At 43.3% G+C, this 17965-nt stretch overlaps 2 protein-coding genes across 2 annotated transcripts in view; one reads left to right on the top strand and one right to left on the bottom strand.

Moving 5' to 3' along the window:
* Positions 1–8597, top strand: part of LTK (leukocyte receptor tyrosine kinase) — a 53358-nt gene extending 44761 nt beyond the window's left edge. Inside the window, 6 exon segments of the mRNA XM_074909157.1 lie at positions 1337–1434; positions 4046–4138; positions 4740–4841; positions 6296–6430; positions 6791–6881; positions 7615–8597. Coding sequence (XP_074765258.1) covers positions 1337–1434; positions 4046–4138; positions 4740–4841; positions 6296–6430; positions 6791–6881; positions 7615–8391 — 1296 coding nt within the window. The 3' untranslated portion in view covers positions 8392–8597.
* A 4550-nt stretch (positions 8598–13147) lies between these two features.
* The window catches only part of ITPKA (inositol-trisphosphate 3-kinase A), a 40151-nt gene continuing 35333 nt past the window's right edge, over positions 13148–17965 (bottom strand). The window contains exon 7 of the mRNA XM_074909562.1: positions 13148–17359. Within this exon, the coding sequence (XP_074765663.1) occupies positions 17156–17359 (204 nt within the window). The 3' untranslated portion in view covers positions 13148–17155. The remainder of the gene's footprint in view (positions 17360–17965) is intronic.

Genomic DNA, 17965 nt, shown 5'->3' with positions numbered 1-17965 from the left:
TGGGCAGCAGAGAATAATAAATACTCTTATTTGACTATTATGTATAGCAGTAATGTAAGGAACAATTATTTTTAAAATATCATGTGAAAACAAACCTGCTGCTATGTTAACTGCTATGCTGGCAGATAGCAAATACAGTAGTTGAAGTACCCCTTAGTACTCAAAAAATGTCCCTGTACGCATTTTCTGAAAATAGAACTAGCCCCATCATTAATATATTTCACAACAAATTTCCCTGGCTGCAGAGAAGATGCGTGTCCATCACAGTCTTCTGACAGAGGAATGCCAGAGCAGAGCTAAGGTCTGGAAGTCTGTGGTTCTATTTCTCCTCCTTACTCTTGCTTTCCTTTCCAGAAATGCCTACTTTTATAACTGCAGTTCTCCCTGGCAGATGTCCAAGAGCTTTGTACAATAATTTGCCTAGCCAATTAAAATGGTGCTCAGTGGCTATAGTGTATGTTATGTGGTTTGAGCACGAGAAATTACAGCAGTAACAGCATCCAGAACAAAAAGCAGCCTTAAAGAGAACAATTTATTTGAGATATCACAGACTTTTGATCAGCAGTGTAGTAATCGCTCCCTACCCTTCCTGAGAGCAATACAGAAGTTCCTGGAGAAACACCAAGGAAATTTCCCTATGGGGAAATAAATGACAGGATGAAAATAAGCAGGGCTCCTGGAGAAAGACTTCTTTATTGTTCTTAGTTAGGGAAGTGCAGGTGGAGAAGGGCTAGTACCAGTCCCCAGGTCCTGTGGCAAAGCATCCCTCTTTTGTATACGGCTCCTGAGGGTAATCTCTGTCCTTCCACAAGGCTGGATAAATTGATGAATGCTGACTGCTGGTTCAGAGATGTGCACTCGTGCATCTTTGCTCTCTCTCTCTGAGTTCATGTGCTAATTTCCATTGATAATTTATTAACTCACTCTTTAAAAATGGGTGGTTTTTTTTTCTCTCCCATCTCACCTTTTAAACTTGCTGGTCTTTCAATTTCACAAACTCCAACACCAGTAGGGAATACTTGTTTCCCACCTCCTTTACTAGGCTACTCAGGCCAGGCCACAAATCTCTCGCCAGGTTACACTCATGCACTGTGCTCAGGAGAAATGAAATCTTCTCAAAGTTTTTTGGCTTAAATAAGAGTTTACTCATTTTCTAACTCTTTACTTTGATCTGCTTATATTCCTTTTCGCTCCTGCCTTGTTTAACCCTTCCCCCACACTGTACATATGTCTCTCCCTTTCCCTGCTTCTGCCTCCCTCTGATTATCCCCTGCCTGAACTATATTCTTCTACTCCACTATTCTTCCCTCATCATTTTCTGTGTGTCCTTTTCCAGAATCAACCATCCACACTAACAATGCAAGACCTGCTGAACATAGCTAGGGACATTGCCTGCGGCTGTAAATATCTGGAAGAGAATCATTTCATCCACAGGTGAGGAGAAACACTCCCTTCTGATGTAACTCAAGGTGCGTGAAGCTCACACAGTTCCTATTTGCAGTGGATTAGACAGAACTAATCTCCGGGGGGGGAGACGGAGATTTCCTCTACCAATACAGGCTTGTGCTTAGATGTCCGGGCCAGTGTCACTGGTATTTGGTAGGAGTTAGTCTCTGCACCTCTCTTTGCAGTGCTGGGGAGAAAGGAATCCTTTGTTCCCAGTGACCATTTTCAAGTGTTAATTTCCAGGTGCCTACAATGTAGACACATTTGAGATTAGCCCTGTAGTCCACTAGATGGTAGTGTCACTCTGTGTTAGCTTGTAAAACGAAAAGGGATCATTTCTCTCTTTTCTCATTTCCCTACCTTGACTTAATGTTTTCCCTATCCCATCAGCACCCAGGTACCTCATATGCGAGCCATTGACTAGAGAAGGGTAGAACAGGGATAATAAGAGGTAAAAACACGACTCTAAGCTTCCTTTCCAGCTCAGCAGCTGACCTGCTGTGTGATCTTGGGGAGCCCCTATTTGTCTGTTCACGTCTCTTTTTCATCTTTTGTCGAGAAAAAAATGTTGGTATGTCAGGCTTCAAATAGGAACAAAATATTACAGAAGAGGTGAAGGTGATTATGGGGAGTCTTTTAAAATTCCCAGTTGGATATTGGACTCCTTTGTTTCTGATTAAGTGTTGTTTCAGCTCATGATGTTCCCAGGCATAGTATAACAATTCCTTTCTGAGCATGAGCTCCATGCTGAGTTCAGCCCTTGTCTGTAAAGGAAAGGAGAGGTCTGCACACAAGAGGGTCACACAGGCTCTAACTAAACCGACGTGCAGCCTGGAGTTATGCAAGCAGACAACTGATTCACCCACACGCCCAAGCACGTGTACGTACGCATGACATTGCACAGAGCAAAGAGGCAGAGCTAGGCAAGAGTGGGTAGAGGCTGGAGAAACTGAGCAAAACAAATGGCAAGCAGCAGCTGGAGCAAGAAGCCATGAGGCTAAGATATGGGATATGGTATGGCTTTATGATTAGAGCATCTGAGACAGTTTTCACTTGCCTTTATATTGTAACAATAAATAAGTTCCTTTGAAAAAAAGGATTAGAGTCACTAAAAAAGAGCAGTAAGAGCGTGCAACAAGTTTTGGATCTCTTAATAAGTACAAAAGGGGTCAGTATTCTAATTGGAAACTTCAGAGTTAATTGCTACAGCATTATTTTTTTAAAACCCTTACTGGAATAGTAATATCAAACTCCACCCACCCTGATCTATTGAATTTATGATAAGGGCCAATTTTTGCTTCTGCTGCAAGAAATACAGTGGCAACCACAGAAATTTTCTCCACAAGCATTTTATATAACCAATTTTCATTCCTGCTGTCAGGTAGATGTTCCCTGTTTTTTTTATCATATGTCACAGAGCCCAGCAGTCATCACATAAAGCTTCTGACATTTATGTCAACAAATGTAAAGGCCAGCTGTTATTGCTCAAGACCAATCTCCATTTCAGGAGAGAAATGGAAGAAACTAGTGCTTGATTCTTTTATCAGCAGCATATCCCTTTTTAAAAAACTCTCTGGGTCAGGTTTTGTGCTGTTAGATCTCTAGTATATGCAACCTGGGAATGCACTTGTTTTGTTTTAGCCAACAATTTAAGAAATCAGTACAGAAGGAATTTCATTCAGGTTGTGTATTAGTATTAGTGATGTCAGTGTTACTTGGAGTGGGTTGGGAAGAAGGTTACCATTTCAGGCAACAGGTATCCTAGGGGAAAAGGTAGTGTAGTGGGATTGTGGAGATGTCTCTAAGGGCAGGTCTTGTCATCCAGGAGTCATAGCTGATGATGGAAGAGAAAGCTGGGCTTGACATCCAAATCCTGAGGGATTTTTCAAGGCTGGCAGTGGGAAGAAACATATGAGTTGTTCCAGGAGCTCGTTTTTCTTGGCAGTCAACAAGACCCCCACAGTGCTATGTTTTTTAATGAGTTCCTTTTCACAATGCGTATTTAAAATGAACAAAAATCCTTCAGTCTTGGCCATGCAGTCATTACTGCCATTTGCCACAAGCTAAACCTGCACCCAGCAAATGGCTGCTCCCATATGTAGCTTTGCTTGGTTCCACGGGAGATATCCAGAAGCACCAAAACAACAGTTTACGGAATCTGGTCCTACACTGACTTTTCAGGCAGTTTACTAAGACTGTGACTGCTGGAGACACTGCTGAGATGTCACTCTTTAAAAAAAAAAAAAAAAATAGAGCAAGACAGAAATCAGTTGTAATGCTGTTGAAGCAGAAGAGGTTGGATCTGTCCCTGGTCTGACACTGACCCTGTTTTCTGCCTTAGCAAAACGACATGTGAATGTGGAATGATCGGAGAACACTGGGTGGAAGATGTAATATAAATGCAGTTTAAGAATTGTGGTTCATAAAAATTACAGTGTAGCTGACATTATTTCTTATTTTTAATAAGGCTTTTCTCATTTATGTAAAGATGACTCAACTAAGACTTGCAGGACTGGGTCTAATATTCCTTCTTTATTCCTTTAGCTAGTTAAGAGTTTAGAATTAGAAGTAATAATTTTATTTTTTTTTCTTTCTTAAGAGATATAGCTGCAAGGAATTGCCTTTTGACCTGCACTGGAGTAGGACGAATAGCCAAGATTGGTGACTTTGGGATGGCCAGGGATATTTACAGGTAAGTGAAAGGCCATTTCAGTTCCATGAATAACTCTATAATCTGTATCATTTTGACCAGTTTGAACTGTCTGATAGAATCTGAAGCAGTGGAACTGTCTATTTATGTGTCTGAGTTTGATTACCAGTTAACTAACTGGTGTTACCAGAGTGTAAATTAACACATCTATGCCTATTAGCCAATGCATTTCAAGTGTTTATTCCAGACTGGGCAATAGAGAACACTGCAAATACATGTGGACACTAAACCAAGCATAGGCAAGTTTATTAGATAGTTGATCATAAATAAACTTAAATTTTAAAAAAACCCTGCCATAATTCTCAGTTTATGATGTCAGTAAGACTTGCTGCATCAGCAAAGCATTGACAAATCTGATGTCTTCAGCTGTGCACCTACAACATGCTCGGTTTCCATCCCAGTTCCAAAGAAGGTATAAAATACTGCTTCAATGCACTGTTGGTGTTGATGACTTTTCCTTTTTCTCACTTGGCCCCCATTGCTGCATGCAGTCCCCAGCTCTGTTGCTGTGGTGATAAAATCTTTTATGTATCTGAGCCCTTTCAGACTGTGTGACATTTTCCATGTGTTTTATCTTTGCCAGAGCAAGTTACTACCGCAAAGGAGGAAGAGCCATGCTTCCTGTCAAGTGGATGCCACCAGAAGCTTTTCTAGAGGGCATTTTCACCTCCAAGACTGATACCTGGTAACAAATGTCTTTTAAGCACTTCTGCTACTCAGCGATAAGGGTCAAGAAATGTACTGCTCAAGAAAAAAATATCTGCTCAGCAGGAACCTTAAAAAAATGACAGGATTTCCCAGAAAATTATTGGAAGACTTCCCTCTGCATTCAGTAGAAGCATGGCTAAAGAATTCTGACTACAAATTAAAAGATCTAATGTAAATGGAGCTAATAAAAATTCACTGTACATAAATGCAGAGTATCATGTGAAGACAATCAAGAAGTGAAAAGAGAAAGAAGTTTAGATTCCCAAGGAGTATCAGTTAAAAATCCAGACAAAGACCATCAGACACTTCCCTCAACCCTCAGTATCTGCCCCTCAGTTTCTATCGGTGATGAGTCCTGCTTGTATGTCTTGTAAATGACTCTCTCTGTACCACCCAGGATTACTCTTCTGTATAATTTTTTTCTGTTGTCTATAAAATGACAGCAGATTTAATCAGAAGTCCTTGCTGGTTGCTGAGGAAACAATATTTATATATTGATTCTTCGTGTAACTTGATCTTTCTTTAAGAGAAGCACTCCCTCAGCAGTAGCACATTCATGCACAGGTGTTGGGGAATGGAAACTTCCCAGCTGCTTAAGAACACATCTCTGCCTGTACAGTAATTTCTTCAATACACTGTACTGAGACATTCCCTTAAATGCCACACTGACCCAGTTCCCTGAAGTTGTCAGTGATGCCCGAAGACAAGGGATTGCTTATCAGTGCCTAACTGTGAGCAGCCAGTACTAAATATTTTGAAGGAAAGTGCTACAGTTCCTGTAATAGCCTATTATAAGTAACATGTGTGTACTGGAAATTTCTTCCACCTTTGCAGCAAATAGTGACTCTTAAAAGTCTGACCCTGCTGAAGTCCTGGCAGGACCCTCCTGACTCCCCTGGCTCTAAGTCATGCGTTATTTTGAGTGACACTGCCTGACTGACCTGAGGATATAAAAAAGGAGAACAACTGTATCATGACAAAAATAAGTGCTGTGACCTCTCAGTTTCAATGGATGTCTCTTACTTGATTTTATTCTTGAGCATCCTGTTCCCAAACACTGATTCAAAGATCTTGAGTCTTCCCAAGTAAGGTAGCAAACTCCACACCAGACAGAACAGTTCTAGTCAGTTGGACTAAAGTGTGCCCTGGCATTTCCTGCTCTAGAAATAATCAGTGCAGCAGAAAGAACAACTTCAGAGTTATTCAAATATTTTGAAACCGCTGCAGATCTAGTTCTGGAACTTAAGCAAAGGTTTTGATTGATTGCTTTTCTATATCAAGGTTGACTCATAATCACGCTAATTGCACGTTACCGTGGTCGGCCTACAGCTTCGAAAGGTTGTTGCTGTGGTGTTACCTACACAGCTTCGTGCCAGGTTTGTGGAGCACAAATGAAACCTAATTGGTATTGTTGGCTGGTTTCTGACACAGGTCCTTTGGTGTCCTTCTGTGGGAGATTTTCTCTCTAGGCTACATGCCCTACCCTTGCAAAACCAATCAAGAAGTTCTGGAATTTGTCACCAGTGGAGGAAGAATGGATCCACCAAAAAACTGCCCAGGACCAGTGTAAGTATTTCCTTACTCCCACAGGCCAAGGGATAGTGGGTATCAAACAGGTTAGACACAGGCAAGTGCACACCGTCAGTCAGGGAACGATGAGTGCCCCCAGTGTTAGGCGGGTATTGTCGAATGTCTCTTGAGCCACTGTCTCTTGTGTACAGCTTAGACTACAGGATTCACTTTAAGTAGTGTGCCCCTAATGGCTCGGGATCCAAGGATGCAGAAATGATATGTCCCCTTTTGCTCTCCTCCTAGGGGGCCACATACTGAGTGCAGTTCCTCTGGATCCATGATCACTTCATACTGAGACATATTTTACATAATTATCTTTCTTGATTCATAATTTTTTTTAAAACTTATTTTAAGGTACCGGATCATGACACAGTGCTGGCAGCACAGTCCAGAGTATCGGCCAAACTTCTCCACCATCCTGGAAAGAATCAAGTATTGCACACAGGTAGGTCTGTGGTATCCAGGTGAATGATCATCCTTGCAATGCCAGCTATCCAAAGGCACTAGCTTTAGTGCCCAAAACAAGTGAGGAGTGCTGACAGACTGATCTAATCGCTTTCCTAACTGTGGTGGTGCTGTTGGCTCAACTGCTCTTTTCATCTGGGTTTTCCAGAATCCATCCTCACTCTCCCGTCTTCAGCCCAACCACAATGAGATTATACTGTCCCTATGCAAGTGGATGCTTTCAGCTTGTTCAGTAGCAAAATGTCCTTCATTTTGTGATGCAAAGGTATTTAGGATCTCTTTCAAGGTCCGTATTCTGACCTTGCCTAATGTAGCTCGAAAGCCACAGCTGAACAGGTATGGAGTGGAGGTGGGGAATGAGATGTGGCAGGGTGAGCTCACCATCTGGTAGCACTTTACAGCCATAGGCCTGAATCCAACATCCTGAGGGAGAAATTATATACGAGTGGCCCCCAGATTAGCCACTGATTTCAGTAAAGCACAGCCTCTGCTCAAAGGAAGCACATAAATGAGAGAGCATTTCTGCAAGTCCTAACAGTGTGTGATATCCAGATGGCACATAGCACCTGGTACGACGTGTAGGAATATTGCCCAAACCTGATGTCAGCCTCTGCCAAAAGCTTTTTTGCTCTCGTAGCTATTTCTCTTAAAATGAAAGTGTGACAGTCACTCTGGTGATGCTCAGGGTGTAACAGATTCTTGTGTCTCTTCAGGACCCTGATGTGATCAACACCGAGCTGCCCATGGAGTGCGGCCCCGCACCAGAGGATGAAGGGAGTACGGTCATGCGCCCAAACATTTCCAGTGGGATCGTGCCCCTGTTGGTAAGCCCTTCTCTCACACCTCAGACAACACCTAAAACACTGGACTCCCACCATGCTGGACACAAACCTGCACAGTGTCCACAAGAGCTACTGGTGGAGAACCTGAGCAACTGGACTGCTCGAGGGCCCAGCCTGCCATGCCTCAGCGATTTCAACAGCGGGTCCTGGTTCCAGCAGACCTCGAACCAGAAGCTGGAGCTCAGCAATCCGCCAACCCACAGACTTAAAAACAAAACAAAAAATCTTTGGAACCCAACCTATGGATCGTGGGTGCTAGAGAACATCTGTCACTTCAGTCCCAGCTCCAAGCTCAAAGCAACTTCAGAGCGGGAAGATTCAGGCTTTGATGGGAATTGCAGTTCCTCTCCAAGCTCTCGGGCATCACCAGCATCTCCAAGTCGAAGCAACCGCCCTCACCTGGATATCAGTGGGATTGAACTGGTGAAACTCCAGACCTTCCCCTGCGGCAATGTGAATTATGCTTACGATGACCTGTGCTATAGCACTGACCACCAACCACCGGCGTTGGCAGAGGTCAGAACAGCTGTGCTGAGGAGCTCAAGTCTGCATAGAGATGAAAAACCTTTTTATAAAACAGAGAAACCATCGAGAGAGAGGGACTCCGGTCTGTCTTTGTCAGGTGACCTGAGTGTTACTCCAGTATAACAGAAATGATTCTTCCAAAGATCAGGGAATGCGTGTGTCTGGAGGGACTGCTTCCTATTTCACCTACTTACTCCATTTAAGTTCCTTCAGATGGGTGATGTTTCAACATCAGCAATGTTCTGCTTCCTCCTTCTACCTGCTGGATTCCCAGATCATTAAAGACGGTTGAATTTCTATCTCTGCCCCTCAAATGTGTTCCACTGAACCAGTTTAGAGGCATTGCTGCTCTGATTCAGAACACAATACTTAACAAAAGGATTTCTCCTCAATCTGCTCAGGTGAAAAGACATGGACCTATCATCCAACTGCAGCATTTGGATGGAAGTAACGACTAACACAGATTGCGCTTCTTTCTGACTGAAGAAACCAAAAATGCATGCTGTGCCAGCAGCAACCAACTTGCAAAGGCTGCTCTAGTCCCAGGAGCTTTTTACAGTCCTGATGACATACTATTGCTGCTCAGTAAATAAATAGCAGCTACACTTGCATCTGTTTTATTAGCAGGACTTGTGGAAAAACATGAAAATGGAGCTATTGCTCAAATTGGAAGCAGTAGGAAAGATGAAAAAAAAAATAATCTGGGGCTCCTCTGAGCATGTGCTTTGAAAACAAGCAATGACGAGAAAAACAAATTTACTATTAAAAAAATAGCTGATGGAGCTGAGAGTATCCCTTTGAATAGTGAAGAAAATGTGCTGCTTGCCTTGTGGTGTCTCTTTCCTTGCAGATCCTGGCGTGGAAGGGACAGGTGATGTTTCAAGAAAGGGTGAGCTGTGTGGTGTGATGAGAAATGGACTGTTTTTATCTTTTAGTGGACTTTACTTGGGATGAACATTATTTTGTAAGTACTTTGATATTCAGCAGTAATTTCCTGTGCTATGTTGGTAAGCATTAAGCTGAGGCTCTCAGGTAGCTGTCTAGCATTTGGCGCACTGGAGTTCTCCTTGGCTTTACTACTTACTTCTCTAAGGTGTCAGAGCACCTCACAGTGCCCTTTACACAGGAAGGTAGAATAGCTCAACCATTTGAGAACCCTAAAACCATGAGTTGGCTTCACACCCAAGCAGGTCATCATTTATTCTTGCATTGCAAGCATACAGACTTGCTGGTAAAGATAGTTATTTGTTTTGAAGACAGCTTTCTTCTGTTGCTTAGGGTCTAAACTGATGTTTACTGGTTAAAGCCTGCAAAATAAGGAGACTGAAAAAGTAAATAATTTGGATTAACCTGAACAGTCTCAGAAGCATTTTGTCTTTGTCCCACTCCTGAATGTTGCACTGCCAACCTACAGTAGCAAATTACATGCTGCCTTCATGTGTAATCAAGTTGTCTGGTGAGCTGTCAGTTGTAGATTCTGCCTGATTCCTTTCCCGGGGAAGAGCTGCTCTGGTACAGGCTTCACGCTTAGCGCTCAGCTGCAGGAACAGTCTGAACATGTGGGCTGGCAGGAGAGGGTTTGCTCTGACCACACAGACCGCCTGTCCTCTGCATCATTCTGGGGTGGATGCTACTGAGATGTGGTACAGAACAGCACCAGGCAAAGAGTCTGAAACCATCTTGAGTGAAATGTGTCTTCAGCCCAGATTTATGCTTTGTTGGTCTGACTTTGAATCTGTTCCAAGCTTCCTACAGTTTTAGGCCTTTGGCTTTAGAATGAACAGTTTCACATACCATCATTTCCAGACCCGAGTGGTGGTGATGGCCACCTTTCGGCAATGACTCCTATGCTATGGAAATAATTCCCAGGCCATGTTGTGAAATGACAGATGGTCAGAACAGAGGGGCGCCTCTGTGGGCCAAGGCCAGCAGTGGTGTCAGGACCAATGGGCTCAGTGACCAAGGGAGACCATTTTACTTTTGCTTTAGCTCTCTGGCTTCCCATGTTTAGCTCAGAGCCTGTCCTATCTTACATCGAGGGGATGCTACAGCCCACTTAGATGAGGCAGAAAAGCCCGGTTAGCAGGAAAATTTCTCATTCTTGCCTCTTGCAGAGGGTAGTGGTTTTGGTCACGTTTCAAGCTGGCCACCTCTGGAATGTGCCAGTCACAAATAAATACATCTACCCTTAGCTAATTGGAATAACATCAGTTATTCTTCAACATCCTTACCTTTCAGATTACGTTAGTCCTATGGTTTATGAATTGGTACTTTTTTCCACAATGTGAGCTGTCAGGTTCTCTGACAGTTGGGACTGGGTGTCAGCAACTCAGCCCCTCCCTCCCTGGGGACAAGGCTGCAGCAGGGTGCAGCGCTCCTAGTTCAGCTGCAGTGGACGTGACGCCAGATCACTTTCCAGCCCTTGTCTGGAGCGGGCTCTGTCCTGAGCAGAGCACTGGTCATGGCTCTGCTTTTGCAGACCCATTAGGATTCTGCTTTCACTTCTCAGCCCGGGTGGGACATTGGTGGTAAGAGAGGGGTGAAATAGTGACTTGTTCAGAAGCCACGGGAGGTTAACTATACCACGTTTTCTTCCTGCAGACTTTGTTATAAAGTAGCAGGCACAAGACAGTTCTTATTTTTTTCACGCGGAAATGACTATACAACCCCCTAAGATTCCCATGAGAAGCAGGTAGGATCCCTACTGTCCATATGGTTACCCAGCTTGAGCTACCAGTTTTCCCCGTGCACAGCACTTGCCTCAGCATAACTCACGAATTTAGAAAGGCCCATAGTGATAAAATAAGGTAAACAACTGAAAAATTAAGCAAGAGAAGAAGAGCGCCGTCCTGTTACCAACGCCACAGGCAGTCTTGGCTGCAGTTAAGTCTTATTTTTATAAATAAAATGCAAGTTCTTCAGCCAAGCACTTAGGACAAATACCCATTTATAGCTGTGTCAAGGTACTTCCTTACAGGAAGAACAGAGACAAAGCTGCGCTGAGCCAGCACACACCACCACCCTTGCACTGTATCTCATCTCTAAGAGCGAGCAACAGCGGGGTGTTGAAGGGCAACTCTAAGAGTAGGGTGAGCATGTAGCAGTTATTTCCCAGCTTTGCTGGTTTACAACAGCACATAGCTCAGGGATGTGCTGAGCCAGATGCAGCATCTTATGACATCTTATGACTGACCTGCCTGTACCCAACAGGTGATGAAAGAAAGAGCTGGGAATTTTAAATGAATCTGCATTAGCAACCTCGATTTTATACAAGCTCTTACATTCCTCCAAAGGAACTGAAGGTAAACGATCTTCTGTCAGCACAGTTGCCATGAATCTTTGACCTGTAAGTTTTTCTGTGCATATCTGATCTCTTAGCTGCTTTTTACAAACCCTCATGGATAATGAATTTTTAATTAATATCCTGGAGGAAATAATGCTAGTATCACTCTTGTTGTGATGCTGAAATGCTACATGCTGTCCAAACCACATTATCTAAAAAGAAAGCTAACAACTGCAATGACATATACTACAACTTTCAGTCCTACAATTCTGAGACTGAAACTTACTGTTCATACAATCAGATCTCATAGTGCTCAGTTGCTACCCTTTCAAAAATGTAACTTGCTTGGAACTGATTTTTAAGGTGACACTTTATAATCAATGAGTTGAACCCATAGTGTCAAAACTAGATTACTTTGGCAATTGAAAGCCAAAACCTGATTTTGTTACGTAGAGGAATGGCATGAGCTGAAGATCTGGGATTAATTCAAGTCAAGTCCTGTAATCCATGTGAAAAGTCTTGCAACACTTCCCCAGTGGAGAAACAGCCATTTACAGGATTATTATAAATTGCTCTTCCTGATGGGTGTCTGTCTTTTAACATGTTACCAACTTGGTTTTAGATTTGTGTGTATAGCGTTGTTGGGTTTATTTTCCTTCTAGGGGTCAGCATTAGTACTTCATGTTGCTTCACACAATCTCGTACCTACATTTTAAAGAGGGGACTGAATAAGAAAAGATGAATTAATGCAAATTTCAATTTGTCTTTCTCTGCTTTCTTTTCACATATGTTGATATTCTTGCTTCTGATTTGTCATCTCTCCTCAAGTGTTTTGTATCCTCATTTTCCCTTTAAAGAAATAGCATTTTTAACTGCACAGATTTAAGGTGTCCCCCTCATATCAACCCTTTTCCTGAGGTAAGTTCTCCGCAGATGGGCAGGTGTGCGCTAAGAAAGCTTCGCAAGTCTCATTAAATAATTATGGGCTTCTGCAAGCGTAACTCACTCCTCAGCTCCATTGCCCTCCTGCTACTTACCTGAAAGAGAGGAGAAGGCTACTGCTGGGAGCAGAGTTTTCCCCAGTGTATTTGCATCTCCACAGCTGTGTCAGCCAGGGACCCATCCCCAGGCCCTGGAGCAGCAGAGCTCCTGTAGCCAGGGCCGTGCTCGCTCCTCCTGGCTGCCCACCCATGGGGAGAGGCCTTAGGCATGACATCACTAACATCCTCCCCTCTCGTCACATGACTCTTTCATTTAGTTGAATTGGTTTCAATTACCTCTGTCCATGGCAGCACTTCTTGCCAACTTACCTTTCTGGGTGAGTACTGGCTGTAAGTAGATGTCACGCCTGCTTCTATGCAATTTAAAGCTGGACAAGTGTATACTTCTAGATTTGCAACACAAAATAAAGGGCCACCAATGGTGGCCATGTCCCTCTCTGGCTAAGCACTCTTTGCACACAGGTAAGATGGGTTTTGGAACCAAGTCTCCAATGCTAGTTTCTAGATGTATTTCTTAGAACCATTTTTATTGTAGGAAATATTAGATGTTAAAGACTACAAGCAAAAGAAACACTGAAATAAATAGCTTTTGTCCTTTCCCTAAGGAAATTCTTGAAGATATTGCTGTCCTGTGACCAAATCACAGTGGACGTCATTTTTCCTTCAGTCTCATTTATTTAGTAGCATACACACTTCAGAGTAACAAACACTCAACCAATACAGTCAATGTCAAAAGTGACCATGGTCAGCATTGCATTGTAGTGTTCAGAACGGATGCATGTGGATGATACAGGCCATTTGATCTCAATACCTTAACAAATAATAACAACAGCAATAAAAAAAAAATAGCAAGAGCCCTCTGAGATACTTAAGGGTTTGGTCCAACTCCCATTGAAGTCTTTCCCTATAATAGGAACTGGATCAGATGTTAAGTGAATTCCCCCTGTGTAAAATTGAGGGATTTAATTTTTACAACAGGTTAAATTTAATCCAAATTTATATCCTTGTGGGGCCACAACACCCATCATTTTTAAACTTAGCTGATGTATCTGTGCATTTCCTTCTATATTGCACCTTCCTCCAAAGAATCTCACAGCATCTTGCAAGCAATAATGGACCTCACGCCATTCCTGTGAGGTAAGTAGGTACTATTCCCATCTGTAAAATGGGAACAAAACTGAGGCCTAGGACAGTTGTCCAAGGCCAAAAAAACAAGTCACCGACAAAGTTGAGGGAGAGAAGTCCTACTGCTAGATTAACACAGGAATGCAGCAGCTACAGCAGTACGCATCGCTGCATCTAACTAGTGAGTTTAAAGACCTTGGTGCCAAAGTCAGAGGTTAGCTGTTCAGCACCAAAGTGCCTCTGGGCCAGCATATCTTCCTGTGCTCTCGGTGGCTCCAGAGTGAGGCAGTATCTCCCCAGAGGCATTAAAGAACTACATTCTGGATGTGTACGTGAACAAGAACCTTGGTCATCACGCGCCAGCTCTTCTGTGTCACATGCCTGTGCAAAGGCAGCACGTTGACCCTCATTCAAGGCGAGCGGCTCCACAGTGAAAGGCGGCTGTGCCGCTTCCTTGCCCTCACAAGCGAGGGCAGGCAGGCACTCTGGGCCAGCGATGGGAGCCAAGGTATCCAACTCACCCCAGGGGAGTTTGCTCACACACTCAGAGCCTCCAGCCCCTTAGAGCCCCAGCGCTCAGCGGCAGTCCCAACTTGCAGTTTGCTAATGAAAAGCTGTCTCTTCTCCTTTCCTATAACAGCAGCAGAAGATTGTGGCTCCTTCCCTTTTAATTGCTTAGCAGGCAAAAGAGCCATCTCAAAACTAACCTGCTAGAACTATCTGTCATCTAGAATGAGTTTCCAGACCAGAGTCTGCCATAGCAGAGGTTTTCTTTTTTTTCCCCCTGACCTTTTCAACTACTGCAGAGGAATGGATCATTCTCCGTGTTTTCCCCCAAGACCAGGTCCTGCAAACCATCCAGGTGCTAGCAGCAGTTGGTTTGTTTCAAGCCACTGGTACCACATGGCTTCTAGTTGTCCTTTAGTACTCCACAGTCATTCTAAAAGTTTGTCTCAAATTCTCAACTGACATTTGAGCATCAACTTTTACCCTCTAACTCTCCCCTCTAGAAAATAAGTTACACTGGTGCAAAAGATTCACAGATGTGGTAAAAGAAGAAAGAAATTTAACTCTGAAGATTAATTAGGCAAGCCACTAATGAATTCTATCACCTTCACAGTCTCTTTTCTAACTTTTCTATTTTTTTTTTGTTATGGTAGGACTGCTTTCAAGTGCAGTTTCATAGAAAAGGTATTGTTATTAACATCCTCCCCTGTGACACCTGTTTACTTCCTATTCTCCTTAAGCACTGCTCACCAATGGCTTACCTGTTGGCTGCAGGGAAGGAGGAAGACTTTTAGTTTCAAATTGTATGAAATCCACCACAGATTAGTTCATCATCTCATAGCAGTTCAAAAGTTAGGAGGCATCTGGAATGATATCTGTGCTCTCTATTGAAGGTTTGCTGTCACTTCAAAAAAAAAAAGTGTAAACCTTCTGAAACATCTAAGTGGAAAATTCATTAACATACTATCATGAAAATAAAACTGAGAGGGACTTTGGAGGTCACAGCAGAAGTCTGAATTTGCAGCAAACTGCAAAAATAATTACCAGTTTCAAGCAACTTCTGTTTTAGGATGAAATGTTCCCACATGTCATTACTTCCTACAGAATACCCACTCTATGTCATCTAAAGTTTAGGTCACAACTGAGCTTGAATACTGTTGTTTTGTTTAGAGATGATGAAAGAGCCATGAAATCTGACTGATCTCTTGGTACAGTAGTGTGTTATCTAAAGCAACTCCTTTTAGATGTTATTTTAGGATCTTCAGTTCTAATTACAAATGTTACAGATAGATTTCATTCCGGATCTGGACTCTGCAGTCTTTTTTTTGCTCATGATCACAATTATTACTGAAATAGCAGTTTCCCAAAGCATGAAGTCAGTTTCACATATCCTAAGTTCTCAGAACCTCTCCTGAGCACAGGACACCAGCAAAAGACAGCAATTCCTGGTCAATGTGTATTACTAGCTTTAGATGTTGAAAGGCAATTAACAATCTAATAGTAATATAAGTCATGTCCTCATTTTGAAAACTGCATCACATTATTCATGTTAAAACCTGGAATGTGAGCGAACATGTGAATACTGATAGTATTTATACTGCTAGTATTTAAAGAACTGTTCAAGTGACTAGAGGCAACCAATAGAGAAGGTATGTGAAGCCATTACAATAAATCACTTCAGTCTTTCTCAGTTTAACCTAAACACTGAATTTTCTGTGGCTGTGCCTGGGCCACAGCAAAAGAATGAACCACAGATGGCCCCGCGATTCCAGACGGGGACTAGGGGCTGTGATATGTTGACATTCCTTCCCCCAAACTGCCCTGAGTTACCAGCTGACACCCTGGAGGAAGGGTGCCTGGGAATTATCTCACCATTAGTGTAATGCTGTGAACGCAGAAACGTTACCCTCCTGATCGCTGCACCAGTCTATGCACTTAAGTGGCAGCATCATCTTTGGGAACAAGAACATGGCCAAGAAGTCACGTGCATTAGGAGACAGTCCAACCACGATCGTAAAAGATCACATTAGTTGCTGGCTACTAGTGCGTGTGTGTGCACAGGTGCAGGGCTTTTATCTTTAAAAATAAACAAGCCTTGGAACCCCTTAGTTTCCTGGTCTGTGTGCAGAAGAGTCATTACTGATTTTCAGAACTGCAGTTCAGCTGCAAGAGGCCAAACTTGCCAAGCTAGGCACTTGCCCAACAGCCCACCCAGCCTGAAAGTCAACTGTGTTTGGAGACAACAGGCTGCTATTCTCTCCCTAGAGTGTCTGTAATCTCCTGAGAGGCTACATAAAAAGCAAAGGCTGCTCTTGGATAGAAGTGAATCAAGGCGAGGGTAGGGGAGAGGAGGAATGGTCAAGAGCAGTTACCACAGCAAGCCACTACAAACTGCCATCTCCCTTTGCTCCAGGTTTCTTGCGATCGTCTCCCATTTCCACCTTGTGCACACCATAACACAGTGCAGCAGAAATTGTTGGTCCAACCTACAGCGTACACAGGAGCAAGGAGACTTGGAATTAGGGGGGGAAAAAAACCCACTCTTGCTGGTTTCAAAACTATGCAGTTCCCCGAAAACTTGTATTCCTACCCTGAATCCCTAGGAACTTGCTCTGGCTCACTAAGAGGTAATCTGGAGTCCCATCTGTTTGCCAGGAATTGGAATCATTCTGGGCTGCCACACAGACCTCTTGACTCATGCTGGTGTGATTCCTGAGTACAGAGATCTTCATTCTCTGAGGACCAGTCTGAAGCTGGGCTGGTGCAATACAGACCAGTCCGGAGTTATTTAGGTTCATAGAGGGCCGATGCAAAGTCATTTTGATCACTAACTGCTGGGTTCTGGATGCAGCTCCCTCTGCACTGATGACCTCAGGAGTTTGAAGGGAGTTAAAGGTTTCCTTCTAACTGAGTGAGCCCAGTAGAGCAGAAAGTTACAGAGAAGCCCTGCCAGTTTTGTGCCATTCTCAACTCATCTTTCAGTGATGCTTTCCAAGATGCCAATCAAATTGTCCAGCCCCAGCAGGTACCCATCCTCCCTGTTGCCTTCTTGCCAGGGGATCCTGTGATCCAGTGTCTGCCCATCAGGGAGAAGGGTGGTCTTTCCAAAATCGATCAGCCACACATTGGCATTCCCACTGCCATCATGTACAAAAAGTAGTGAACTTCCAACGACCTGGAAGACAGATTGAGATGACGTGGTTAAAAACACAGCTCTGGCTCTCCGCTATCACTTAACACTTCTCGCCACGCAGATGACCTTCTCACCTGTGACCCAACAGACTTTTGGGCTCAACTTAAATACTGACAATTTACATGCCCCATTTGCATAACCATATCAATCTGTAACATACAAACAGGCGTGTAGATGGCAAAAAGGACCCTGTAGACAAAGGGAAGAAAAGCGATTCCCCAGCTCACTGAGCAGCAGGTCTCAATTTGAGCAATTCAACAAAAGCCAGTGACTGCTTTCAGAGACAGACCATGACCGATCATTAACAAAAATGCCTCTAGCAACAAGAAGACATCAACAAGGTAAAATGTCTGATCTCAGAATCTTGAGCTGTAACAAGCAGAATGTACAGTGCTAATGATGCCTTATCCACAGATAAGCATATAAGCAGAACATACAGAACAGAATTATACCGTGTTTCAACATAAATCCAGTATAACTAAAAGGGCCTTCACTGCCAAACTACAAGTGAGTGCTACTGTACCAAATGCAAGCTTCCATGTTGCCATTTCCCTGTAAAGATTCCCACTGGAACACACCAAGATTAGA

This window comes from Athene noctua, chromosome 6 (assembly GCF_965140245.1).
Source record: "Athene noctua chromosome 6, bAthNoc1.hap1.1, whole genome shotgun sequence".
NCBI lineage: Eukaryota > Metazoa > Chordata > Aves > Strigiformes > Strigidae > Athene > Athene noctua.
This window is presented reverse-complemented; position numbering and strand designations above follow the sequence as displayed.